General features: G+C 33.1%; 2 protein-coding genes across 6 annotated transcripts; both read right to left on the bottom strand.

Annotated features, from left to right (window-relative positions):
* Window positions 1-4,669: 4,669 nt before the first annotated feature.
* Window positions 4,670-8,471, bottom strand: LOC101257448 (protein trichome birefringence-like 42). The gene is made up of 5 exons (XM_010315996.4): window positions 8,069-8,471; window positions 7,667-7,838; window positions 5,951-6,126; window positions 5,705-5,863; window positions 4,670-5,053 (listed from the first exon to the last, which is right to left on the bottom strand). The coding sequence occupies exons 1-5, from the start codon at window positions 8,305-8,307 to the stop codon at window positions 4,759-4,761; spliced, it is 1,041 nt and encodes a 346-aa protein (XP_010314298.2). The 5' UTR covers window positions 8,308-8,471; the 3' UTR covers window positions 4,670-4,758.
* A 1,503-nt stretch (window positions 8,472-9,974) lies between these two features.
* LOC101247991 (uncharacterized) lies at window positions 9,975-20,113 on the bottom strand. 5 transcript variants are annotated; one of them, XR_011213210.1, is made up of 6 exons: window positions 19,694-20,113; window positions 19,408-19,589; window positions 19,156-19,284; window positions 18,271-18,326; window positions 10,836-10,953; window positions 9,975-10,683 (listed from the first exon to the last, which is right to left on the bottom strand). XR_011213210.1 is itself a non-coding variant. In XM_069292404.1 (5 exons), the coding sequence occupies exons 2-5, from the start codon at window positions 19,563-19,565 to the stop codon at window positions 10,663-10,665; spliced, it is 426 nt and encodes a 141-aa protein (XP_069148505.1). In that variant the 5' UTR covers window positions 19,566-19,589; window positions 19,694-20,051; the 3' UTR covers window positions 9,975-10,662. The 5 variants fall into 5 exon arrangements, 3 of the variants coding, with proteins under 3 accessions (XP_069148505.1, XP_010314294.1, XP_069148504.1); XR_011213209.1 differs by lacking the exon at window positions 19,408-19,589 and having other exon boundaries at window positions 19,694-20,043; XM_069292404.1 differs by lacking the exon at window positions 18,271-18,326 and having other exon boundaries at window positions 19,694-20,051.
* Between the last annotated feature and the right edge of the window lie 3,290 nt (window positions 20,114-23,403).

Below are 23,403 nucleotides of genomic sequence, written 5' to 3'. Positions count from 1 at the left end.
AATAATAAAACATACGTCATTTTAATGATTATTTTAATAATCAAGCTATGAATTTAGTGATCATATTTTGTAACTAAAATTAAAAATAACGCAATAATTCTTCAAAGTATTTTTAGGAACAAAAATATTAACTATTCAAACGCATTTTATTTTAAATTAGTTCAAAATTTTCCTTCAAAAACATGTCAAAACAAGCTTAGCATTTATTATTGTTTGTAAAAAGTTAATTAATAGAAAATCTTCATCTTAACACAATTATAAAAATATCTTTATGGGTAAATTTTAAAAGTAAAGACATGTATGGATTCTTCCAGATTTTCATTTTGGTCATTAATTACACAATTATTATTTCACCCTTAAATAATATAAAATTACTAAAATGTCATTTTTAATAGATATTTTTGGTTTAATGAAAACTTTACACACAAAAAAAAAGAAAAAAAATTTATAGAAATGTGGGTCCAAATTAAATATCACATCATTAGGATGTACATGTCATTTAAGAAAAGATATTTGATTGTATTGTTATTATTACCACGTTTTTTCGTGTCATAGCAATAAAATAAATATTTTAGAATATTTGTGAAATGAATAAATTGTCCTTGATCGTCCTCAACTTTGCTCTTCTATATAATAGAAATATAAGGTTCCTTGGGCACAATATCTAACAAGGCACTATTGTCCCCATCCAACGATCCACACAATTTGTTGATAAATTTCATCATCAGATTCTTGATAAAATCCAGCTTCATCGATTTTTGGGGTGTGTTATATAACAGACTTCATCCATATCTCAGCAATTTATTGAAATTAAAGAGATCTCCTCCCCCATGGACCAACATCCACACAAATGTTGTTAAGGAGATCAAACTGCAAGCAAACGATCTTCTATGCTTATCACTTCTTGAACCCTCTGCTTTCAAAATAGTTGAGACAAATGCTTCTGTCATAGGTTAAGGTGAGATCTTAAAGAAAAGACAAAATGAAAAGGAGCATATTATTGCATTTGCATACAAGCATTGGGATAAAGACCAACAAAATTATCCTACTATTAAAAAGGAAATTTTGGCAATTTTTTTATGCATCTCAAAATTTCAATCCAATTTACTAGATCAAATTTTTTTACTATGCATTGATTGTAAAGCTGCAAAATCAATTTTGCAAAAAGATGTCCAAAACCTTGCTTCTAAACATATATTTGCTAGATGACAAGCTATTTTATCTATTTTTTTTAATTTTGATAGAGTATATCAAAGGGAGATCAAACTCTATCCCAGACTTTCTTACTCGAGAATTTTTACTCTGGTATCTCAGACTTTCTTACTCGAGAACATTTACCTCAGCTTGGCTGTCATGGTCTTGTTCAAAATCAAAGGAATCTAAGTCATCATTTTCAATTTGGTTGAAACTGTTTTCAAATTCATCTTCCGCATAATCAGAGTTTTCACTCTCTTCCAGTAAGAGGTTTTGGATTTGGTTACGGACACAATCGTCAAGGTTAAGATTCTTAACCCTTTTGGAGAGTTTGCAGTATATGGCAATATGACCAGGTTTATTGCACCTGTAGCAATCACCATTATTGGGTGTTAGAGAGGTAGTATTTTTGGTTGATTGTTTAATCCTTTGGAGGGGATTTCAGCCTTTTATGAATTCTTTGGGATGCTTGGAAGCATATTCTTCTTTTCTTGGGGTTGATTTTCGGAGAAAATTCTTCCTACATGGTGGAAGACAAAATTGTTCGCAGAAACTTCCTAAATCTCGACGGATTTGGGCCCTATCTTTAGTTATTTGTCTTAAAATTTTGTCTTGACTACAAATATTAATATCTTCCAAAGTGTTCATCTTGACCCCGTAGGAAACCCAATTATTAAGGATGGCTATACCATTCCAGATTCGACAAATAGCTTTATCCATACCATAATCAAAACCTTCATAGAATGTCCAGATATTTTTAGAGATAGGTCCTCTGAGATACTTGACAATCTTCAATGTAAAACTCTGTCTCACTTTAAAGAATATAAAGATTTTTCCCCCACTCGAATCTATTAGAAACCAGATGGTAACCTCCCATATTGGAAAGAAAAATTTCTAGATGTAAATTACATAAATTCACAATTTAAAATATCGTAATCCTTTCTCGATATATTCTTATTCCCTCTCAGATACATCTACCCCCCTCGAATACATAGATATACCCTAAGGGCGAAATGATTTCCCTTTCAGTTGATTTTATTCAACGATTCACCAAAATATTAATAATAAATTAATAATAAAAATGAATAATTTTTTATTTACATCCTTCCCATGAAGTAATATGTATATAATTAGTAATGTATCAGACAAACAAGGAATGTATTCGAGAGCAATAAAAAATTTGAGATTTTTGTAATTGAGGAAACTTTTGGGATAGGATGTAATAAGCTTCTAAATATATGAAATTTCTATGTTTTATTTTACTTTTTTGTTATAGTAAACAACTTCAATATGTTACTTAATAATCTTTTTCAAATGTTCATATGACATAAATGCGTCGTTTACAATCCAAATTGAGAAAGTTGAAGTCCAAAAAAATCTATTGCAACAAGGAAATAGAGAATTGCATTAGATTATGAGTTAAAACATTTTGCATTCGGGGAATATATAAAATGTTGATATCTTTGAAAAACTTCATCAATTTTCATATATTTTCGCAAGTGGTATCTATTTTCTACAATATTATCATCTTCTTTTTGCAATATTTGTACCATAAGCTTCCATATGATAAAATACTAATAATTGATGAATCAATTCGTAAAGATCGATTCAAAGCCTTTCAAATCTGCTGCTTCAAACTCATGTATGATGTGTTTATAGTTTGCTCTGTCGGTGAATTTTGTGATAGATGTCATTATTGTCTTCGATAATAGAAATACTTCTATTTATTTTAGTATTAATATTTAAAATAATTATTAATAACTTGAATTCTAACTTCCACAACAATAACAATTATCATAATGTTATATTCTAAATATTGAAAGTATTTATTTATATTTTGATTACTAACTCCACAAACATAACAATAATCATGAAAGCAATTTTATTTCTATATACGATAACAATTGTTTATATTCCAAATTCCATCAATAATTTATTTTTGATACTACACTCTAAATATCATATCGTAAAAGAAACTTTGAATCTTACGCCCACAAAATAACCAATATACTTGTTTCTTTTTCAAGTTATTATTTATTTTTTAATTTTTTTCTTCCTTTATATTTCTCAAACCCTTTTCTATTGACATTTTTATTTTTTGTTTTTTCTTTATTTTTTAACTACTCATGTTTCTTTAGTTTGTATTTTAATTTCCTTAGACTTTGAATTTTATTTTTTTTATTGTCAAATTTTTCCTGTCAAATAGTTTATCATATTTGATATAAGAAAATATTCTATATAAATTTTTCCTATTAAATTGTCAAACATCGTTCATTCTTTTAGTCACGTAATCTTATATATTTTCAAATTAATTAGAAAATATTGATAACATCATTTTAAAGATTATTTTAATCTTCAATATACAAATTTAGTGATCATATTCTTTAAAAAATATTACTTTACGCAATAATTCTTTAAAGTACTTTTAGGAACAAAAATATTAACTATTCAAACACATTTTATTTTAAAGTAGTTCAAAATTTTCCTTCAAAAACATGTCAAAACAAACTTAGAATTTATTATTGTTTGTAAAAAGTTAATTAATAGAAGCTCTTCATCTTAACACAATTATAAAAATATCTTTATGGGTCAGTTTTAAAGGAAAAAAATGTATGGATTCTTCTAGATTTTCATTTTGGTCATTAATTATACAATTATTATTTCACCTTTAAATAATATAAAAATTACTAAAATGCATTGTTTAATAAATATTTTTGGTTTAATGAAAATTTCACATACAAAGAAAAAAAGGAAAAAAATTCTATAGAAAATGTGGTTCCAAATTAAATGTCACATCAGTAGGATATACATGTCATTTAAGAAAACATATTTGGTTGTATTGGTATTATAAATCTATTACCACGATTTTTGGTGTCATAACATAAAAATAAACATTCTAGAATATTTGTGAAATGACAAAATTGTCCTTGATCGAACTCAACTTGGCTCTTCTATATAATAGATAGAAATATGATGATTTATATTTCATTTTAGTTTTCTCATTTCATGATATAAGTCCTTTTTTTTCTTTTTTGTAGTGTTTAAATAATCCTATATAATGTTCATGTAAAATTAAATTTTATTCTTTTCCAATTCTTTATTTAATATAAAAATATAGTTTATGCTAAATTCAAAATAACATAAATACAAACAAATGTTAATATAATACATACAAATGGACAATACAAATAAAAGTGAAATCATTGATGAAATACAATTACTACATAATAATATTAAATCATCATAAAACTTATTTTAAATTTGACATAAATACTCAACTTTTAAGATTATTACTTTGCCCTATAAATGATCTATATAATAAATATATTATTAAAATAATCAAAAAGTGAAATAGAGAGGACTACTATTCATCTCTTTATAAATAGAGAACAAAGAGTAAAATAGCGGTGGGGTAGAGACCGTATTCTCTATTTTACTCTCCAAACATAGAAAATAGCGGGGGTCGGAGATAATCTAGCAACAGCAAGATAAAAGGCACCTAGCCATCAGCTTTCATTTATAAGAGATTGAGATTCAATATGCAATATACACTAGCTTGAAAACTTATTTCTGGAGCAACATTGTGTACAATAGTTCATTCCAAGCATCTGGAACACCAGCTACACACCAGTGGCTGCAGTCCATCGACGCGCCACTGGCAATTCTCGAGGGGTGTCCGTCTTTTCGTAGTTGTGTAAGCAGTGTAATATCAAGTAAATTGACAGGCATTGTCATGTTACTTAGGACACTTTTCACCACTGCCTCTCCTGCATATCTTTCACCTGGATAAGTTGATCCCTCTATTGGCTTTGTTTGTCCACTGCAATCCTTCACCATTGGTTCATCCCAATCCTTGCCACTAAAAATGAGGAAACAGAACCAAGTTGAATAAAATGGACTAATATTCTACTAGACAAATCATATACAAACTTGCAAGAAAATGTGATTGATGTACAATTCGTCGAGACTTAAGATGTCATTTGGTTCACGTACTACTAGCTTTGTCCCAATTTATATGACAAACTTTCCAATTTTGCCTGGTCTAAAAAAGAACATGTTTCTTTATTTGACAAATATTTAATGACACTATCAACATTTTATTCAGCTTGAGTCCCACTTATTTGACAAGAAGTATATAAAAGTGTACTCTTGGAACATTGCAAAATCTTCTCATATTTCTTAAACTCCGTGCCCAGTCAACTACATCACATAAATTGAGATGGAGGGAGTAGTATGTTTGGATTAAAAATATAAGCCCGTTCACGAAGCATCATCTCGTGTTCATGGAAGGTTTGTAGAAGGATCATACCCCAAGGGGATGTAGTACGTTTAGGCCACCTACCATGACAGAAGCAATAGTGACTGATACATATCACGGCTACAATTCGTGACCTATAGGTCAGATGGAGACAATTTTACTGTCGTTCTAAGGTTTATGTTGAGATTTTAATGTGAACGACACCTAAATGATTAGACGAGAAAAAGAGAAGTTGTCTGATAATTAACTTACAAATAATGAACAGCAGAAATTCCTTGGAAGAACACTTTAGTCACAGCAGGATCAATGTTGGAATCAACCCAATTAGCCCAAGTAGTTAATGCGATATTATATGCTTCCATATGGTCCATCTCCTTGTATAGTTTGTCACCAACTTGAAAATAGTCCCAACTGCGGAAAAAAAACAGGACAATGTAATTTTTCTTGTAATACAAAACAACGGAGTTTGGCTTCAATTAAGTTAGTGAAGAAGTGTACGTTTGTAGGCGTCCAGTATGTATCCACCAATGGTAGCTGTTGAAGATTAAGACATCAACTCCTTTCCACTGCTCAGTTCTGCTGAGTGAGTCGAGCTTAAGAACTCGTCCTGCTTCCTCGACCACTAGGTCAACGAGAAATCCATCTTTCAAGAATGTGACTGTGAACTCAAACTCCTTCACAAGCCAAAAACGAACATGAGAAAGAAGGGCAGAATACATATCAGAAAGTTAAAATCAGTTTCAGAGCAAGGAGATATTTTTTAATAACCTTAGTGTCCCGTCTAGCTACCTCGACTAATAGTACGGGATACCTGTCACCTCCGACCAGCAACAGGTACCAAGTAACATGTTCATCAAGGCGAGGAAAAGATGAGGAAAAATCACCTTATAATTTTGTGTCTGCTAGGATTTTAGTGTTTATCAAATCTCCTAACAATCTATGTTGCTCGAATCTTCCAAAAATGTTGGGGCATTCATGTTCGATCCTCCAAAAATGAATACTTTCAGAGGATCCAACAGATACCTGGGGACGTTTTTGGAGATTCCGAGCAACATAGTCACATGGAGAATAAAAGGATGTCATGTGCGCGACAGGGTAATTACTGAATCCTCTTAAAGTATTTAGCAGTTGATGCTTCTTTGTGCTGGATAGAAAATTCATCATAGGCCATGATATCGAAGAACGATTGCAGTTTAACCTTTTGGCGCTAACCACAACAATTATATAATAAAATTTGCTAAAACGAAGGATCTATCACAGATTTGGATCATTTTCAATTTAGATTTTTCAGTTACATCAAAGGAGCAAGGGCTCTTGTTATACATTTATAATACACATAGGCTCGGTAGTTGTACTGAGTTGTAGATGGATGACATGTTAGATTACAACAAGTATTAATCGGTCTAATTAAGCTTAGAAGAATTCCAGCAATTAGCCTCTATGCGGGATCTAAGATCATTTACTATATGTTATCCATCTGTAAACATGCTAGCATTGTTGATATCGGGAGGCGGATCATATCCACTTATACTAATCTAGTAAATTAGTACTACTTGTTTTAACCAGTCAACATCATGACTCTTACTCTAATCAAAAGACTAAGCACCCCTATTGAACATAGGTCGCCAAACTACGATAGAGAGTTTCACTTTTGAAGTGTCAGTCACAGCCTTTTGAAGTGCTTACTAGCATGCCATGCCAAGTTTAATCAAGTCAAAAAGTCTTTGATGGCTCAAGATTTGTATTACAGAAAGGATAGTGATGGGAAGAGGAGCAGCCCTTGATTGGCCCCAATGTCGGAGCACTTTTACCAATAACAATATGTCCAGTGTAATCCCACTAGGTGGAGTCTGGGAAGGGTAGGGTGTACGTAGAACTTACCTTTACCTTGTGAATGCAGAGATATTGTTTTCCAAAGACTCTCAGCTCAAATAACTCATAACAAAGCAATGTTAAAAATAACATATAGACACGCACTACAAGAAAAGCGTGAATTACATGAGGATTTTCCTGGAAATTAGTATGAAAATTTGCACGAAAATAAGTTTCCTACGAATTTTCATACAATCCTCGGAAAAATCGCCATGTAATTCACACTTTTCTTATAGTGACGCAGAGTAGACATAACATAATAACGAAATCATTACATAGCATTCAAGTCTACCAAACAGAAGATGATAGAGGGGCTGAGAGGCAACGATAAAGTCGACTTACCGGGAATGAAAGAACGGAACGATTTCTTGTCCTGTCAAATGTGTAACTACAATTTGGAACTGCAGCATGAAGCATGCATGCTAGTGATTGCCACTGGTTATTGCTCAATGAATCCCCCACAAACATGAAGTTTTTGCCTTTGAAGTTTTTCAATATATCTTCACCAATGAACCTATATATGCCATAATCCATAAAAAGAAAAATCATTTTAACAAGTCTTTTAATTAAACACACAAATAAGTCAAATGAGAGTTCAACGTGTACTGTATATGCATAAAAATAATTTACCAAGAATCTAGTGAGCTACCTGTACTAAAAAATCAGACTCATAAGCTCAAAATTCTAGCTTCGACTCTACAAGCACGAAATTTAATAGAAAAAAAAAACAAGTCATTATGTTACCTGGGGAGGTCACAATCTGTAGGCTGCCATCTATATTTGAGATAAAAATGATCTTTTCTTCCATTTTTGATGCAATTAAGACCTTGGTCTATAAATGGACATTGTAAAGAATCATAAATTGGATAAGATTCATCAAAAATCCAACTTCCTTCAAAAATACTACAGCTCCTCAATTGTACTGTTAATAGATGTAGAAAAACAAGAAAAAGGTAGATTTTGGTAACTGTTTTTGTAGACATTGTGAAAATTTAGAACACAAATTGAGAGTTGTTATGAAAATTGGGGCAAAATAAATAAAAATTGTAGTGTTTGATAATCAATGTGTGTATGTAGAGTTTGGTGTGGATAAATTAGTTGGTTGTCTTGTTTTAGTACTGGTATTATATACTGGTAAAAAGTGCACTATAATTAGTAAAGTAAGCAACTGAACAATGTCACCAACATTCTTTGTGTGAATGCTATGTCCTCTCCTCCTTTCCGGTTTACTTTTCGATGTCAAATTATCTGTCGTGTTTTTTTTTGTGTGTGTCATAAAATTTTTAAGTTATATCTTTTTTTGAGTTTCGTATCTAAATTATTAAAAGAGTAATTATATTAGTTTGAAAAACACACTATAATAGCGTGTGTAATACGCTTCTTTTATTTAAAAACTTTTTTCCATGATTTTTCACATGGATCGACGATCTTAATAAAAAAATCAATAATAAACTACTATTTCAAAATTAAAAATAGTTTTTATAAATAAAAATCATACTTTACCCCACTCTAATATCTATGGTTAAACAGATATTTGAAGATAAATTTTAAAAAAATTGATCCAAAATATATGGTCAAACATATATAGTCTGTTTTCATTGAATATTTACTTCACTTATGTGTCATCTGTCTATGATTGATGTGTTTGTATTACTCAAGAAATATTAGTAATACTATCTATGGTTAAACATATATTTGCAGATAAATTTTTAAAATTTGATCCAATATATATGCTCAAACATATATAGTCTTTGTTCAATCAATATTTACTTCATTCATGTATCATCTCTCTATAATTGAAGTGTTCGTATTACTCAAGAAAAATTAGTAGTACTATCTATAGTTAAACATATATTAGAAGAACAATTTTTAAAATTTGATCTAAAATAATGGTCAAACATACATAGTCTTTTTTTCATTCAATATTTACTTCATTTATGTGTCATCTCTCTAAGGAGTTCGTATTACTCAAGAAAAATTAGTAGTACTGTCTATGGTTAAACATATATCTGAAGATAAACTTTAAAATTTGATCCAAAATATATTGTCAAATATAAATAGTCTTTGTTCATTAAATATTTACTTCATTTATGTGTCATCTCTTTATAATTAAGGTGTTCGTATTACTCAAGAAAAACTAATAGTACTATCTATGGTTAAATAGATATTTGAAGATAAATTTTTAAATTTTGATGCAAAATATATGGTCAAACATATATAGTCTCTTATTTATGTGTCATCTCTCTATAATTACGGTGTTCATATTTACTCAAGAAAAATTAGTAGTACTAAGTTATAATGAAAGAGAAAATTGATTCCAACGTCTTATCAGACATATTTAAAATCATAACATTAAAGAATATCATGATGCATCATAAATAACTTAATTTAAAAATAATTTTTTTTTTAAAGAGTATTATCTACAATTAAATAAAAACACATAATTTTAAACGAACTAGATATTGGACGCAAAAAATTAGCCTTGTCACATGGTTTACACTTTCTCAGTATGAACGAAACACAATCTTTACTTTTGTTTGTCAGTAAAAGGAGGGTTTTTTCTGTACCTTTATGCCTTTACTCAAATTCATATTTAATTGGATTTTTAAATGCAAATATCAAATTTTCGGTGGAAAATAAAAAAACAAAGTTTTTCCATTCAATAAGATTATTAGTCAGTAGTTTATATTATAAAAAAAATATCAGATTTAGTATTACATTGAATTCAATCAAATGAATACCATAATCATACACAATTACCATATATATGTTCAGTATTAAATTCAAATAGTAAACTTGGCTAAAGAAAGTAATTCTCAGCCTTGATATATTCCCTACAATTGCAAATATTTGACTTGGGTACACTTTGGCTATCCGTAAAGTTGAAGGAAATCTTGGGTCATGGATCAACAAAGATGTGTTTCGAAGGAGATACATTTACAGTTTTCCTATAAGAAACATCACCTCTACCAACTAAGGTTCTGTTGTTGTCCAGAGATTCAACCCGACTGTCCATCTGGCACATGGATTCATTACCACAGGAACTACAATTCGTGAAAATACAGTGCAACCACGCGTAGAACTAGCATGATCATGACGGGGTATAAGCATCTCACTGACAATTAGACCAATGTTACCTGTATGCTGCTGCTGATCAACTCATCGGATATCTGAAGAAGCGATTAAGAGACATTTTGACTAAGTCTCAAAATGTCCATCAGCAACTGACTGACAGAAGCCTTTATATCATCTGGTTTTACTGACAGGGGAGGAACTGATTCCAGTGCATGTCATATCGGCTTTCCAGACATTCTGATTCACAAACTTGCGTGATGCATTTAAGGCACATTTGCTGCATACTGAAGTTAACATGTCATGTTTCAATCATAAGGGGAATATAGGAGGAAATTCGATAATATTCCAAAAAACAAAAGGAAATTTTACAATATTATTTAATCTAAGGAGCAGATAAGGGAAGTGATGAAATTTCCTAAGAGCAAAAGAGTCTCACATCAACTTCTTGAATTCTGAAATATGCACGCAACCTCTTAGCAGAAAAAACAGTCTTGTTTGCAATAGAAGGGCAACCAAAAAGGGCGACTTTTTTCAAGTCACTGCCAGACAACCATCTGAACAACCAAATTTAATAGATTAAGGAACTGAATAAAGAAAGCTAAACTAAGAAAAACATACTAAACATAGCACAAGCACAAGCGAAATGTGGTAATTCGTCTACAAACCGTGCCAACACACATGAAAGACAGCATCCATGCCTTTTCAAGTTTGGAAAAGGGCCAAAAATATCTCTAATCTAATGAAATGGTTCACAAATACCCTTTGTTAACCTTTAGGTCTAAAAATACCGTTACAATTTTTTTGGCTCAAACATACATCTAAAACTAACGGATTTGGGTCTTTAAAATAGCTTAAAAGGGCCAAAAATACCCCTAACGTTTTGAGAATGGCTCAAATACCAATTGTTAACCTTATGGTCTAAATATACCCTTAATGCTCTTTTTAGGGGGCTCAAGCATAGCCTTGTAACTAACGGACCAGCCTTGGTCAAATTTGGGTCTTTAAAACAGTCACGTGTCATTCTAAGTTTGCCAGATTTCTAATATAGGATTAAAGTAAAGCTCACTCATTTATCAAACCCAGCCCATTTTATTACAAATTCATCACCCCATACAATTTTTTCTACCCAAAAGCATCTGTTATTTCCTAGAAGCTTAGAGGTGATAGGCGATTTAGGGCTAAACTTTTGTACTTCAAACTAGAGATTGTGGGTCATAACTTCATTGGATGTTGAAAGATTCTTCTTGATCAATCAATTTCGAAATCTTGTTAATAAGGCAACTATTTTACTACTTTATATGAAACTTTTTTCTATTTAGATTTGATGCATTTGAGTGGAAATCTTTCAGGAACAATCTCTCTACCTCCACAAGATAGGGATAAGTTTTGCTACTCTATCCTCCCTAGGCCCACTTGTAGGATTATATTGGTATGATGCAGTGTTATTTAAGGCGAGCGCCTTTCGCCTTTGGCGACAAGGCAAGGCGAGGCAATTACTCTATCCTCCCTAGGCCCACTTGTAGGATTATATTGGGTATGATGCAGTGCTATTTAAGGCGAGCGCATTTCACCTTTGGCGACAAGGTGAGGCGAGGCAATCTCTGAAAGCTGTACCATGGCGATCAAAAGGCGCTAGGGACGTGGCGTGGCGATGCAATAGGCATCGCCTTTTTTTTTCTTTTTTTGAAGTCTGATTTAATAAATAAAAGCCAATTAGGGTTTTTCTTTGGGTATTTTTGCAAACTCACCTCAGATTAGGTGTCACGTCTGCTGGTCCTCCTCACTGGACTTACGCGACCTTCGCGAATCGCGACGCTGCTGCTCAGGTACGACTTGCGGGACTGCTGCTTGGGTACGACCCTGGTGACTTAGTCAAATCTCTTCTTTTCTTCTTTTTCTTTATTTTTCTGCAGTACGACTATGGCGAGGTAGACCCTTGTCGCCTTTTGCCACCAAAATAGTGGTATGATGTAGATGTTGTTGTTTAAATAGTTGCAGACTCTTCACTTTTAATGCCGTACTTGTCTCGAATTCTTCAAAAATACACTACTTTTGGCCAATCAGACACGCACCCGTTGACATTTTTGAAGAGTCCAAGCCGCATAGGTTGTTTGTATGAAACTTGTTATGGTTTGAGATTCCTATAATCTTGGGCCTTGGCCTTCGATAAAAAAAATTACTCCAATCATGTTGAATTTTATAATGCTTTCTCATGAAGTTGTTTTTTGTTTTTCTAATCCATCTGTGTTGAAACTTTTAATGGCTTTGTTTACTACTCCATCTGTCCTAAGAACTCACATGTTTAGAAGATGAAAACTGCAAAGATGAGAATGTGGAGGTAGATGTGATACTCATAGGGATAAGACTAGGAACTAATATATCTGGGACAATGTAGGAGTTGCCTGTATGGTGCATAAGATAAGGAAAGTGAGGGTGACATGGTTTTGGACATGCAAAGAGGAGAAGTATAGATTCCTAGTGAAGAGCAGCCAGAGAACTTCTCCCCTAGAGAGTGAAAAATGCAAAAAGGGCTACAACTGAACCTCAAAAAAAGTACCTGAGAGCGTTTATGATATTGTATGTGTTGGGAGGTATTAGAGCCCTTCAATATTTCTTGTAGTAAATTCAATGTTCTAAAGAATTTGCAGTAGATGAGGTGAAGACAATGTGATTTCTCCTAATACATCTATGCTACATGAAGAAACTTCACTATGATTAATAGTACTAGGAGTATTTCTTTCATGTTTAACAATCTGATGATTTTATAGAGAATTTTATCTCCTTTATCTTTACCTTTCCTGCTCATGGAGAACCGAGGGTTGGAAGCGGATATAATGATGTCTCATATCGCTCAAGACCAGCACAAATCTATGACTTAGCACTTTTTGGTGAGAAGTGTAGAACTCTGGTCAACATTTTTCTTTACTTGAGGAATCCGAAAGAATGACATTTTTTTATGATCGTGGTGTCCCCAGCTTTCGTGCCCCTTGCTTAAAAATGACATATTCCCCAAACACACAACATAATCAGTTATCAGTTTGCGAATGTCAGCTTCTATAAGGCGTAGACATAGACAAATACTTCCCCAGTTTTTCAATGATTAGCAAACTAAATTCTATCAGAAGTGCATTGTTGAAAGATTTTGGTATATCAACAAAACACAAATTACACAATGCAAAACCTCAAGTCCTCAATGATCAAATGTTACAGTCAGAGAATGACCACAACCAATTCATGTAACCACCTAATTCATAAATAATTCATGTAATTTCTTAATTTTTCCCTCATTTTCTGATACCCCATTAGCATTTCGAACTTCCTTCTTCCCATTATCCTTTTCCTCATTCCTCTTCTACAACAAAACCGTCATTTCTCCCTCCAATTTTCTCAACTTGCACTTCAATTCTTTGTTTTCAGTTTAAACCTCACTTTCTGATTATTTAGAATTTTCAAAAGAGGATAACAGCTTCTTGGGGAAACACCCAATGGTTTCTTTGCTTTTGTTTCTTGGCTACACTATCTGAACTAGTTGATTCTTTATGAAACTGAACTGAAAACAAAAAGGGTCTCCAAAAAGATGATGAAAATTGATATGGCATTGAAGAGTTCAAGCATGCAAATGCTATTAGGTTTGGGGGAAGTTGAAGAATTGTTAGAAAACGCCAAGAATTGAATTTTCTCAACTATATCATTGGTGCATTTTTGGTTATTTGGTCATTGAACCATAGATGAGCATATAGAGGGAATATGGGGTTCTTCCAATAGAAGGGTTTTAGGGGTTTTGCAAGAAATAAGTCTACGGCTTACAGCTGTGGACTCTAATTTTTATGGGTTTGGGCCAAAACAGAACTACATGGAGTTTCTTATGGGATAAATTCCCAAGTTTTTCTACGGATTGTCCTTCAAACGGACTAGTGTTTAATTTTTGTCTCTTGTATTTCAGGTGTTAATTTTTGCTTCTGCTGCTCAATTAATAGGAATTTCTGGACTAAAGTTTAGACCTAATCTGGTCGAAGGAGGATTTGTGGACCAAAATGGATTGAGAGGATTGGTTGATGGCGAAGTTGGTATTGGTACCAAAACATCTCCAGCACTTGAGAAGATTCGAGCAGAGATGAAGTACTGCTAGATTCCACTGCTTTCTTAACCAGCCTAAATGAAGTTTTTCAATTATAAATTACCAGGTCTATATTTATGGTGTGGTTTCTTTTTATTGGCAGACATGTGTGTGCTGAACGAGAAGAAATCATAAGGATATTAGAATATCTCGAAAAAGTATGAATGGAAGTTTAGTTCTTGTTAGATGTTCGGATATCTTTTTCTTGTAGCTTCGACATGACTTGATTCGTTTTATTGCAGGGTGGTGATCCTCTTGCATTCAGACATGTGAAAGATTGTTTCACCTACTGTGCAATCCACCTCACTGAAATGTATGGAAAAGAAGCGGAAACGTGTGGCTGCTAATGATAATGAAAAATAAACTACAGGTATAAAGAAAGAGACAAGGAAGAAGAAGAAACTATAGAATAAGTGTTTCCGCAAACACATTTGTTAGTATTAATGTATTGGGCATTGGATGGAATGTTTTAAGTTGTCCAATGATGTCATTATCGGTGGCTAGTGCTTTGTAATGCAATTCAGGATTCGGTTAGTTATCAAATACTTTCTTAATCCTTTTATTCATATTATGGATGGTTTGTTCTCCTATAAAATTTTTGCTAATTATATATACATGGTTTAAGACACAAGTGATTCCAGCTTATAGTGCACCATATTTGCTTAATTGTTGCTCGTGCATTGTTGGTAAAGGGTATACCATATTAGGTGGGTTGCTTTACAAAAAATCCTAAGTTTTGCCTATCCCTACCTTCTGGTGGTAGAGAGGTTGTTTCCAAAAACACCTCAACTCAAGTGTATCAAATCAAAATAGAAAAATCTTCAGATAAAGAAGTAAAAAATTTACCTTAATAATAAGACTTTGAAACTGATTGATTAAGAAGAATCCTGTAATATCCAAAAGTTATGACCCACAATCCCCAATTTAAAGTACAAAAGCTTAGCACTAAATAGCCTATTCCCTCTAAGCTTCTAGGAAATAACCTCTGGAAGAAAAGATTGTATTAGGTGTTTAATTTCTTAAAATGAAAATGGGTTGCGTTTTAATAAATGTGTGGGTTTTAATTTAATCTTGAACTAAAAATGTGGCAAGCTTAGAATGATGTGTGACTATTATGAAGACCCAATTTTGAACCAAGTTGGCCCGTTAGTTTTAAGGGTTTGATTGAGCCCAAAATAAACATTTAAGAGTAATTTTTGACCAAAAGGTTAAAGGAGGATATTTTGATCCATCTTCAATGTGTTAGGGATATTTTAGGCTCATTTCCACTATTTTGATGATCCAAATTTGACTCAGGCTTGTCGTTTAGTTTCACATATATGTTAAAGCCCGAAAAAACTGAAGGATATTTTTAGACTAAAGGTTAACAGAGGGCATTTGTGAGCCATTTTCAATACGTTAGGCGTATATTTGACCCTTTTCTGAACTTGGAAAGATATGAAGTGTTGTTGTCTTTCATCTGCATCGGAAAGTCTATGAATTACGAACAATTATAAAATCATTTACTAAATAAATGAGTGGGTTTTAATTAGAAAATGATTTATTTTATTTTTTGTAATTCATAGACTTTTAAATTGTTCTAATGCAGATGAAAGACAACATCATTTCATACCTTTTGAAGTTCGGAAAAGGGAAAAGACACGCCTAACGTATTGAAGAAGGCTCACATATGCCCTCCGTTAACCTTATGGTCTAAAAATACCTTTGAGTTTTTTTGAGCTAAAATGTATATGTGAAACTAAATGACAAGCCTGGGTTGAATTTGGTTCGTCAAAATAGTGGAAATAAACCAAAAATATTCCTAACGCATTCAAAATGGATCATAAATACCTTCCATTAACTTTTTAGTCAAGAGATACTCTTAACATTTTGGGGCTCAAACATACCCTTGAAATTAATGGACCAGGCTGGGTCGAAACTCGGTCTTTCAAATAGTCACATGTCATTCTAAGCTTGCAACATACTTAATGCATGATTATATTAAAACCCACACATTTACACAAACCCAACTTGTTTTCATTTTAAGAAATTAAACACCTGATACTTTCTTTTCTTCCAAGGGTATCCGTTATTTCCTAGAAGTTTAGAGATAATGAGGCGATTTAGGGCGAAACTTTTGCTCTTCAAACATGGAAATTGTGGGTCATAACTTCATTGGATGTTGAAGGTTCTTCTTGACCAGTCAGTTTTGAAGTCTTGTTATTAAGGTAATTTATTTTAATGCTTTATGAAACTTTTTCTATTTTCGTTTGATGCACTTGAGTTTAGGGCTTTTCGGAAACAACCTCTCTACCTCCACAAGGTAGGGATAAGGTTTGCTTACTCTCTACCCTCTCCTCTACCTCCACAAGGTAGGGATAAGGTTTGCTTACTCTCTACCCTCTCCAAAACCACTTGTAAGATTACACTGGGTATGATGTTGTTGTTGCTTTTACGGAACTTTTAATGGTTTGGGTTTTCTATATTCTTGGCCTTCAACAAAAAATATTACTACATTCATGTTGAAGCTTTTATTGCTTTCTAATGAAGCTGATTTTTTTACTCTATCTGTGTTAAAGCTTTTAATGGATCTGTGCTAAAGTTTGAGAACCACCTCCATGATTCTGGTAAATCTGGATTATTTATGGTGATTTGTTGTTCAAAGTCTTGATCTGAAAAGGTTTGGTTTTGCCCATCCTTAAATATAAACAGTTGAAAGAACATCTAACGTACCATTTGTATCTTAAGACTTTCTGAGTCACTCTTTTCTATCTTAAAACTCTTACATTAGCAATTGCATATAACTTTCCTAGGTTCTGGATATCTTTACAAGTCATTACCTTCTTCCAACTCTTTGTACTTGTCTAATTTTTCGCTGATTTCTTTAGTCCTTTCCCTTCTTAACACCTTGAACTCCTCACTATAATAATCTCTAGATGCAGGGTCATTACCTTCCTCCTTCTCAAAACTATCACAATCAGTTCCAGCACTTACAGTGCCCAAAGAAACCTCACTATGATGAATAGCATAGTACAATGAGCAGCCACATACTCTTCACCCTCATCTACTGCAATAGGTTTTAGTACATTGGAATCACTACACAATAAATATTGAAGGGTTCTAAGCCTCCAACACATAAAACTAACTAGATTGTCATTTAACTAACTTTTCATCTCACCAAAACTTAAATTTTCCATATATTCTCAATAAAATCATTATATGGAAATAATTCTACGTTATACTCCTTGCCACATGTGTATGTGTCTTTAATATAGATCAACTGAAGTACGAACCAAAATACCCCATAACTGAAAATCAACTTAGCATTTAATTCATTCTTTAGAAACCAACTCATCCAAGCCATAAAATAAAGGAAATAGTGACCACGCCGAAGATATGCGGACAAAAAAAGATAATGGAATCTAACGACATACAACAAACAAAGTAATCACAAATGAATAAATAACCCACAACCACGAGTGCAATAAATAAATTTCCTTCATACAAATCAAGAAGGGACCGCATCGAAAATGAATTAGTAAGCAAAGCCATGATTCTAAGACATGCAAGAAGAAGTATTAGAGAAGTGAAGTGATTGAGCATAGAAAAGAGAGGACTCTTCCGCTAGACAGTGTCCTCTGAAACCTTCAGTTTTGTTCAGGCAATCATATCTGCTAAGAATTTTTGTTAGACAATTTTGTGTAAAAATAAAAAAAGAGGGATTTGTAATTTGTGTCTGATCAATCTGATGTAGGTGTGTAAGATGAGTTCTTACACGTTAGACACTGTGATGATTTTATAGAGCATTTCCTCTCCTTTTCTATCCCTTTTCTGCTCATGAAAAAAAATGAGAGAAGGATGTAACGGTGTCACTCATATCACTTATGACATCACAAATCTATGACGTCACAAATCTATGACGTACTGAAATTTGCACAAAATTTTTTATATACCTAAGGAATCCAAAAGAATGATCTATTACTCAAACCCCTCAACATCATCGATTTTGGTAGATCGACAAACTGAACAAATGTAACAGGCAGAAGACTGATCACAACCAACATTAAAATAGGTCGATATAACTAATGTTGATCCTTGGTTAAATCATAGGCATAGCTACCCTCTAAGCAAGTAATATCAAACTTCTTCCTAGGCAAAAAGTTTGAATCTTTAAAGTACCCTTCATAATATAAATGAGTCCTAAACATCACTATATCAAGTGAAAGTTCTTTGTACACCGTATGATCCTTCATAGTCAATGACGTTGATTTTCTTAATTCCACAATCTTATTACTCTATTCATTCACAAACAATTTGTGTAACTTTTTGCTCTTTCGCTCACTTTCTGACATCCCATTACCATTTCTAGCCTCCACCTTCTATTACCTTATTCAGTTTTCTCTTCTCCATTTTCATGTGCCTTATCAGTTTACAAACTCTTCATTTCTATGTTTACGCAAGGCATACACAAATACTTCCAATATATTCCCAATTATTAGGATACAGAATTCAATCAAGAATGTCATTGTTGAAGATTTTGGTAGATTACCAAAAGACAAATTAGACCAATAAACTTCGATGAATAAATGTAAACAAACACAGAAAACTCACTAAAGGATAAAATATGAAAATGCGTGAATGTAACTTAATTGATCCTTACTTAGCAATCTCTTGGTGATCTCTACCAAACTGCTCAGCTGCATACTTTACAAAATCACGAGCATAGCTATTCTCGAAGCAAGTAATGCCAAACTTCCTCCTAGGCAAAAAGTTTGAATCTTTAAAGTACCTGCATTGCATAAATGAGTTACAAACATCATTCATATCAGGTGAAAGCTCTTTGTACACCGTATGATTCTCCATTCGTTAACAATTCATGTAATTTGTTACTCTTCCCCTCATTTTCCAATACCTCATTCGGCACTTGCAATATAAGCATTCATCATTGGATTCTGAAAAAGCACAACTGCACTGTTCTAGTGGAATCACCCAATAATATATTAATATATACCACGAACCACTACAGCTGTAAGCGCCCAACAGATTCAAACTAATAACTAAAAAAATCATCACCGACACTTGCAAAATGGCATTCTGCACCACAATAAAGCAGTAACAAACATATACATAAACAAGTGGAAGATTTCATACTTCTGCTGGTGATAGATAGTGTTGTAAGAACCGTTAAGCTACAATACCTCATTAACCTTTCTAGCTTCCTCCTTATAATCCCTTTCATTTTTCCTCTTCTCACGCAAAATTCAAACTTTTTCCTCCAATTTTCTCAATTAACACTTCAGTTCTTTGTTTTCAGTTTCATCCTCACTTCTTGAAAGAAAACACCCAATGGTTTCATTGATAAACTATCTGAACTGGTTGATTCCTTCTGAAACTGAACTAAAAACGAAAAGGGTCTCCAAAAATTGGTGGAACCATAGATGAGAGCATATAGAACGAAGATGAGATTATGAAATTAGAGGGGTTTTAGGGTTTCAGATGCGGACTCATGGAGTTGGTTCGAGACTCAAACTAGTACACAAAATATTTTGTTAACCGAAGTTAGAATTTTCATATTTAATATCAATAAAAAATATCGAGAGAATAAAAACATAGAGCTCATTTGGTTTTTTTATTTTTCATATCTAGTTATATAAATGAGCAAAATGATATATCTAACAAAAAGTATAACACATAAATATCACTCTTAATATTTCAGGTGATAATTATTACTTTTAACATTGAATGTGCACAATAGGCATTTAAACTTGAATAAAATTAAACAAATAAACACATTTGTCCTACATGACCATTTTGTGTCCTACGTGTATTATGTCGCATTAATCACGTGTGTATCCTAGGTGTACATCGATCTCTTCGATCTTATGTATTATCAATCCGCTTTATCCGTTTTCAATTTTCAAATACGCTAAAAAACTAACCATAATTTTTATCGATTTTTGGCATATTGATTTTAGTCCTTAACGGTTCGATTTTCGATTTAACTAATAAGAAAATGCTTATAAAATAAATATATGACTAATAAATTTGACGCGTTGCCAGAAGAGCCGATGTACAAATAAAGAATCTGTTTTGACATGAAATGGATATATCCATATATCTCTGACTCATATTTACTAGATGATAAAATATGGCAAAAGCTATACCAAAAATTAGTTCGCGTCGGAATGGACGTATTAGTTCACGTAAGGGTGCACGTAGAATACCAAAGGGAGTTATTCATGTTCAAGCAAGTTTCAATAATACCATTGTCACTGTTACAGATGTACGGGGTCGAGTAGTTTCTTGGTCCTCAGTGTTAATCTTCTTGCAGTTGAGGCATGTTAATCATGCATGAACATGAAGTTACGTAGAGAAGAAGGGAAGAAAAGAAACAGAGAAGAACAGGGAAGAACAAGGAAGAAGAAGCAGTATAGAGGAAGAAACTTGTATTCCTTTGTGTATTTCAAAAGTGTATTTGTAATCTGTACATTGAACTAGTTATATACAAGAATAAAAGACTGAATTTATTCTAACTACTTCTAACAAACTTCTAACTACTTTAACAACTTCTTTGATGTATAGTCCTCTTAATTACAATTATTTACATAATGAACCTAACACTATAGTTTTAAGTAATGCCTTCTTTAATACTCCCCCTCAAGTTTGTAGGTATGAATAGGTTCAATACACCAAACTTGGATAGTAGATACTCATGTTGAGTTTTTCCCAAGCCTTTAGTTAACATGTCTGCTTCTTGTTCTTTGGTACTCAAGTATTGAGTTTGCACTAATCCATTCTGAATCTTCTCTCTTATAAAATGGCAATCCAACTCTATATGCTTTGTCCTTTCATGTAGCACAGGATTAGCAGCTATTTGAATAGTTTCACTAACCACACAACTTCAGCCACTGCACTTGCCATACTTCTGTACTCAGCTTCAGTTGAGCTTCTAGAAATGGTTGCTTGCTTCTTAGACTTCCATGATATTAGTGAGCCTCCCAACTTTACCATGAGACCTGTAACTGATCTCCTTGTATGTAAACAGCTACCCCAGTCTGAATCACAGTAAATTTGACGTTCTTTGCTCTTTGCACTGGACAATAGAACACCCAGTCCAACTTGCCTTTTGATATATCTTACTACTTTGAGAGCAGCATTTAGATGAGACTGTTTAGGCTGATGTAGAAATTGACTTACAGTCTGTATGGCAAATGCAATGTCTGCTCTAGTGACATTTAGATATAGTAATTTTCCAACTAACCTTCTGTATACTGTTGGCTCTGTCAACAACTTATCATCTTTGTTTGTTCCATTTATTTCATCATACTCTTTAGTAGTTAACTGCACATAAGGATCAAGTGGAGTAGCAGCTGGTTTTGCAGCATTAAGACCTGCCTCAGATATGATCTCCAATGAATATTTCCTTTGATGCATTACAATCCCATCTTGTGATCTAGCAAACTCAATCCTAAGGAAATATCTGAGATTCCCTAGATCTTTCATTTTGAAGTTTTCTTGTAAGGTTCTTTTAGTTTGTTGAATAATATTGATATCACTTCCAGTGAACATCAAGTCATCTACATATACTAAAAGTATCACCAGAGATGTACTAGTTTTCTTGATGAATAATGAGTAATCAAGATGACTTTGTACAAATCCCAATTTGACAAGGACTTCAGTGAGTTTTGCATTCCATTGCCTAAGGGCTTGTTTTAATCCATAAAAGGATTTAGTGAGCCTACACACTGGTTTCCCCTGCACACTAAAACCCTTTGGAGGCTTAAAGCCAAAAGGAAGTACCATATAGACTTCATCATGTAAATCTCCCTGAAGAAATGCATTAGATGCATCCATCTGATGAACATGCCAATGTTCTTTTGCAGCTAAGGACAATACACTCCTAACAGTCACCATTTTCACAACTGGAGAAAAGGTTTCCTGATAATCCAGCCCTTCTCTCTGATTAAATCCTTTTGCCACAAGACGTGCCTTAAACCTGTCAATCTCACCAGATGCATGATACTTGATTTTAAAAATCCACTTGCAACCAATAGCTTTCTTGTTAGGAGGTAAAGGAACCACCTGCCATGTTTCATTGGACTCCAAAGCTGATATTTCAGCTTGCATTGCTTCAACCCACCTTGAATCCTTACAGGCTTCCTCAAAAGAAGTAGGTTCAACTTCAGTACCAAATGAAGTAAGGAAGGCTCGATAAGAAGAAGACAAGTTGTCATAACCAATGTACTTATCAATGGAATACAGAGGTTTATTGGATTGAAGCTGAGCAGATGCAACATAATCTTGTAGCCATAAAGGAGCTTTGGTACTTCTTTGTGATCTTCTTATAGAAGGAGTATCTTGAGTTGGAACTAACTCAGTATGTACAACTGTGGTAGGAGAATTATCCTGGAATAAAGGTGTAACCTCTAGATTCATCAACATTAGGAAACACTTGCCATGCAATAGATGAAGGAGAAGCAAATGGAAATATAGATTCTCTAAATAGGACATCCTGCTAATGAAGAATGTTTTGTCCTTGATGTTGTATAATATGTATCCTTTTGTATGAGCACTATAGCCCATGTGTACAACAATGACATTCCTAGGATGAAACTTGTCCTTAATGTGCATATTTTTAGCAAAACATAGACAACTTATCACCCTCATATGTTGTAGGGAAGGTTTGCATTTGTGAAACATTTCGTATGGAGATTTACCATGCAAAACAGATGTAGTCAATCTGTTTATAATATATGCAGCATTAAGAATGCAGTGCCCCCAAAATTTGATAGGAATATGACCTTGGAATATGATGGCTCTGGCTACCTCAAGTATGTGTCTGTGTTTTCTTTCAGCTATACCATTCTGTTGAGGAGTGTGTATGCAAGTTCTTTGATGAACAATACCC

This window comes from Solanum lycopersicum, chromosome 12 (genome assembly GCF_036512215.1).
Source record: "Solanum lycopersicum chromosome 12, SLM_r2.1".
Taxonomy (NCBI): domain Eukaryota; kingdom Viridiplantae; phylum Streptophyta; class Magnoliopsida; order Solanales; family Solanaceae; genus Solanum; species Solanum lycopersicum.
The sequence above is the reverse complement of the archived record's forward strand: the minus strand, read 5'-3'. Positions and strand labels throughout refer to the sequence as shown.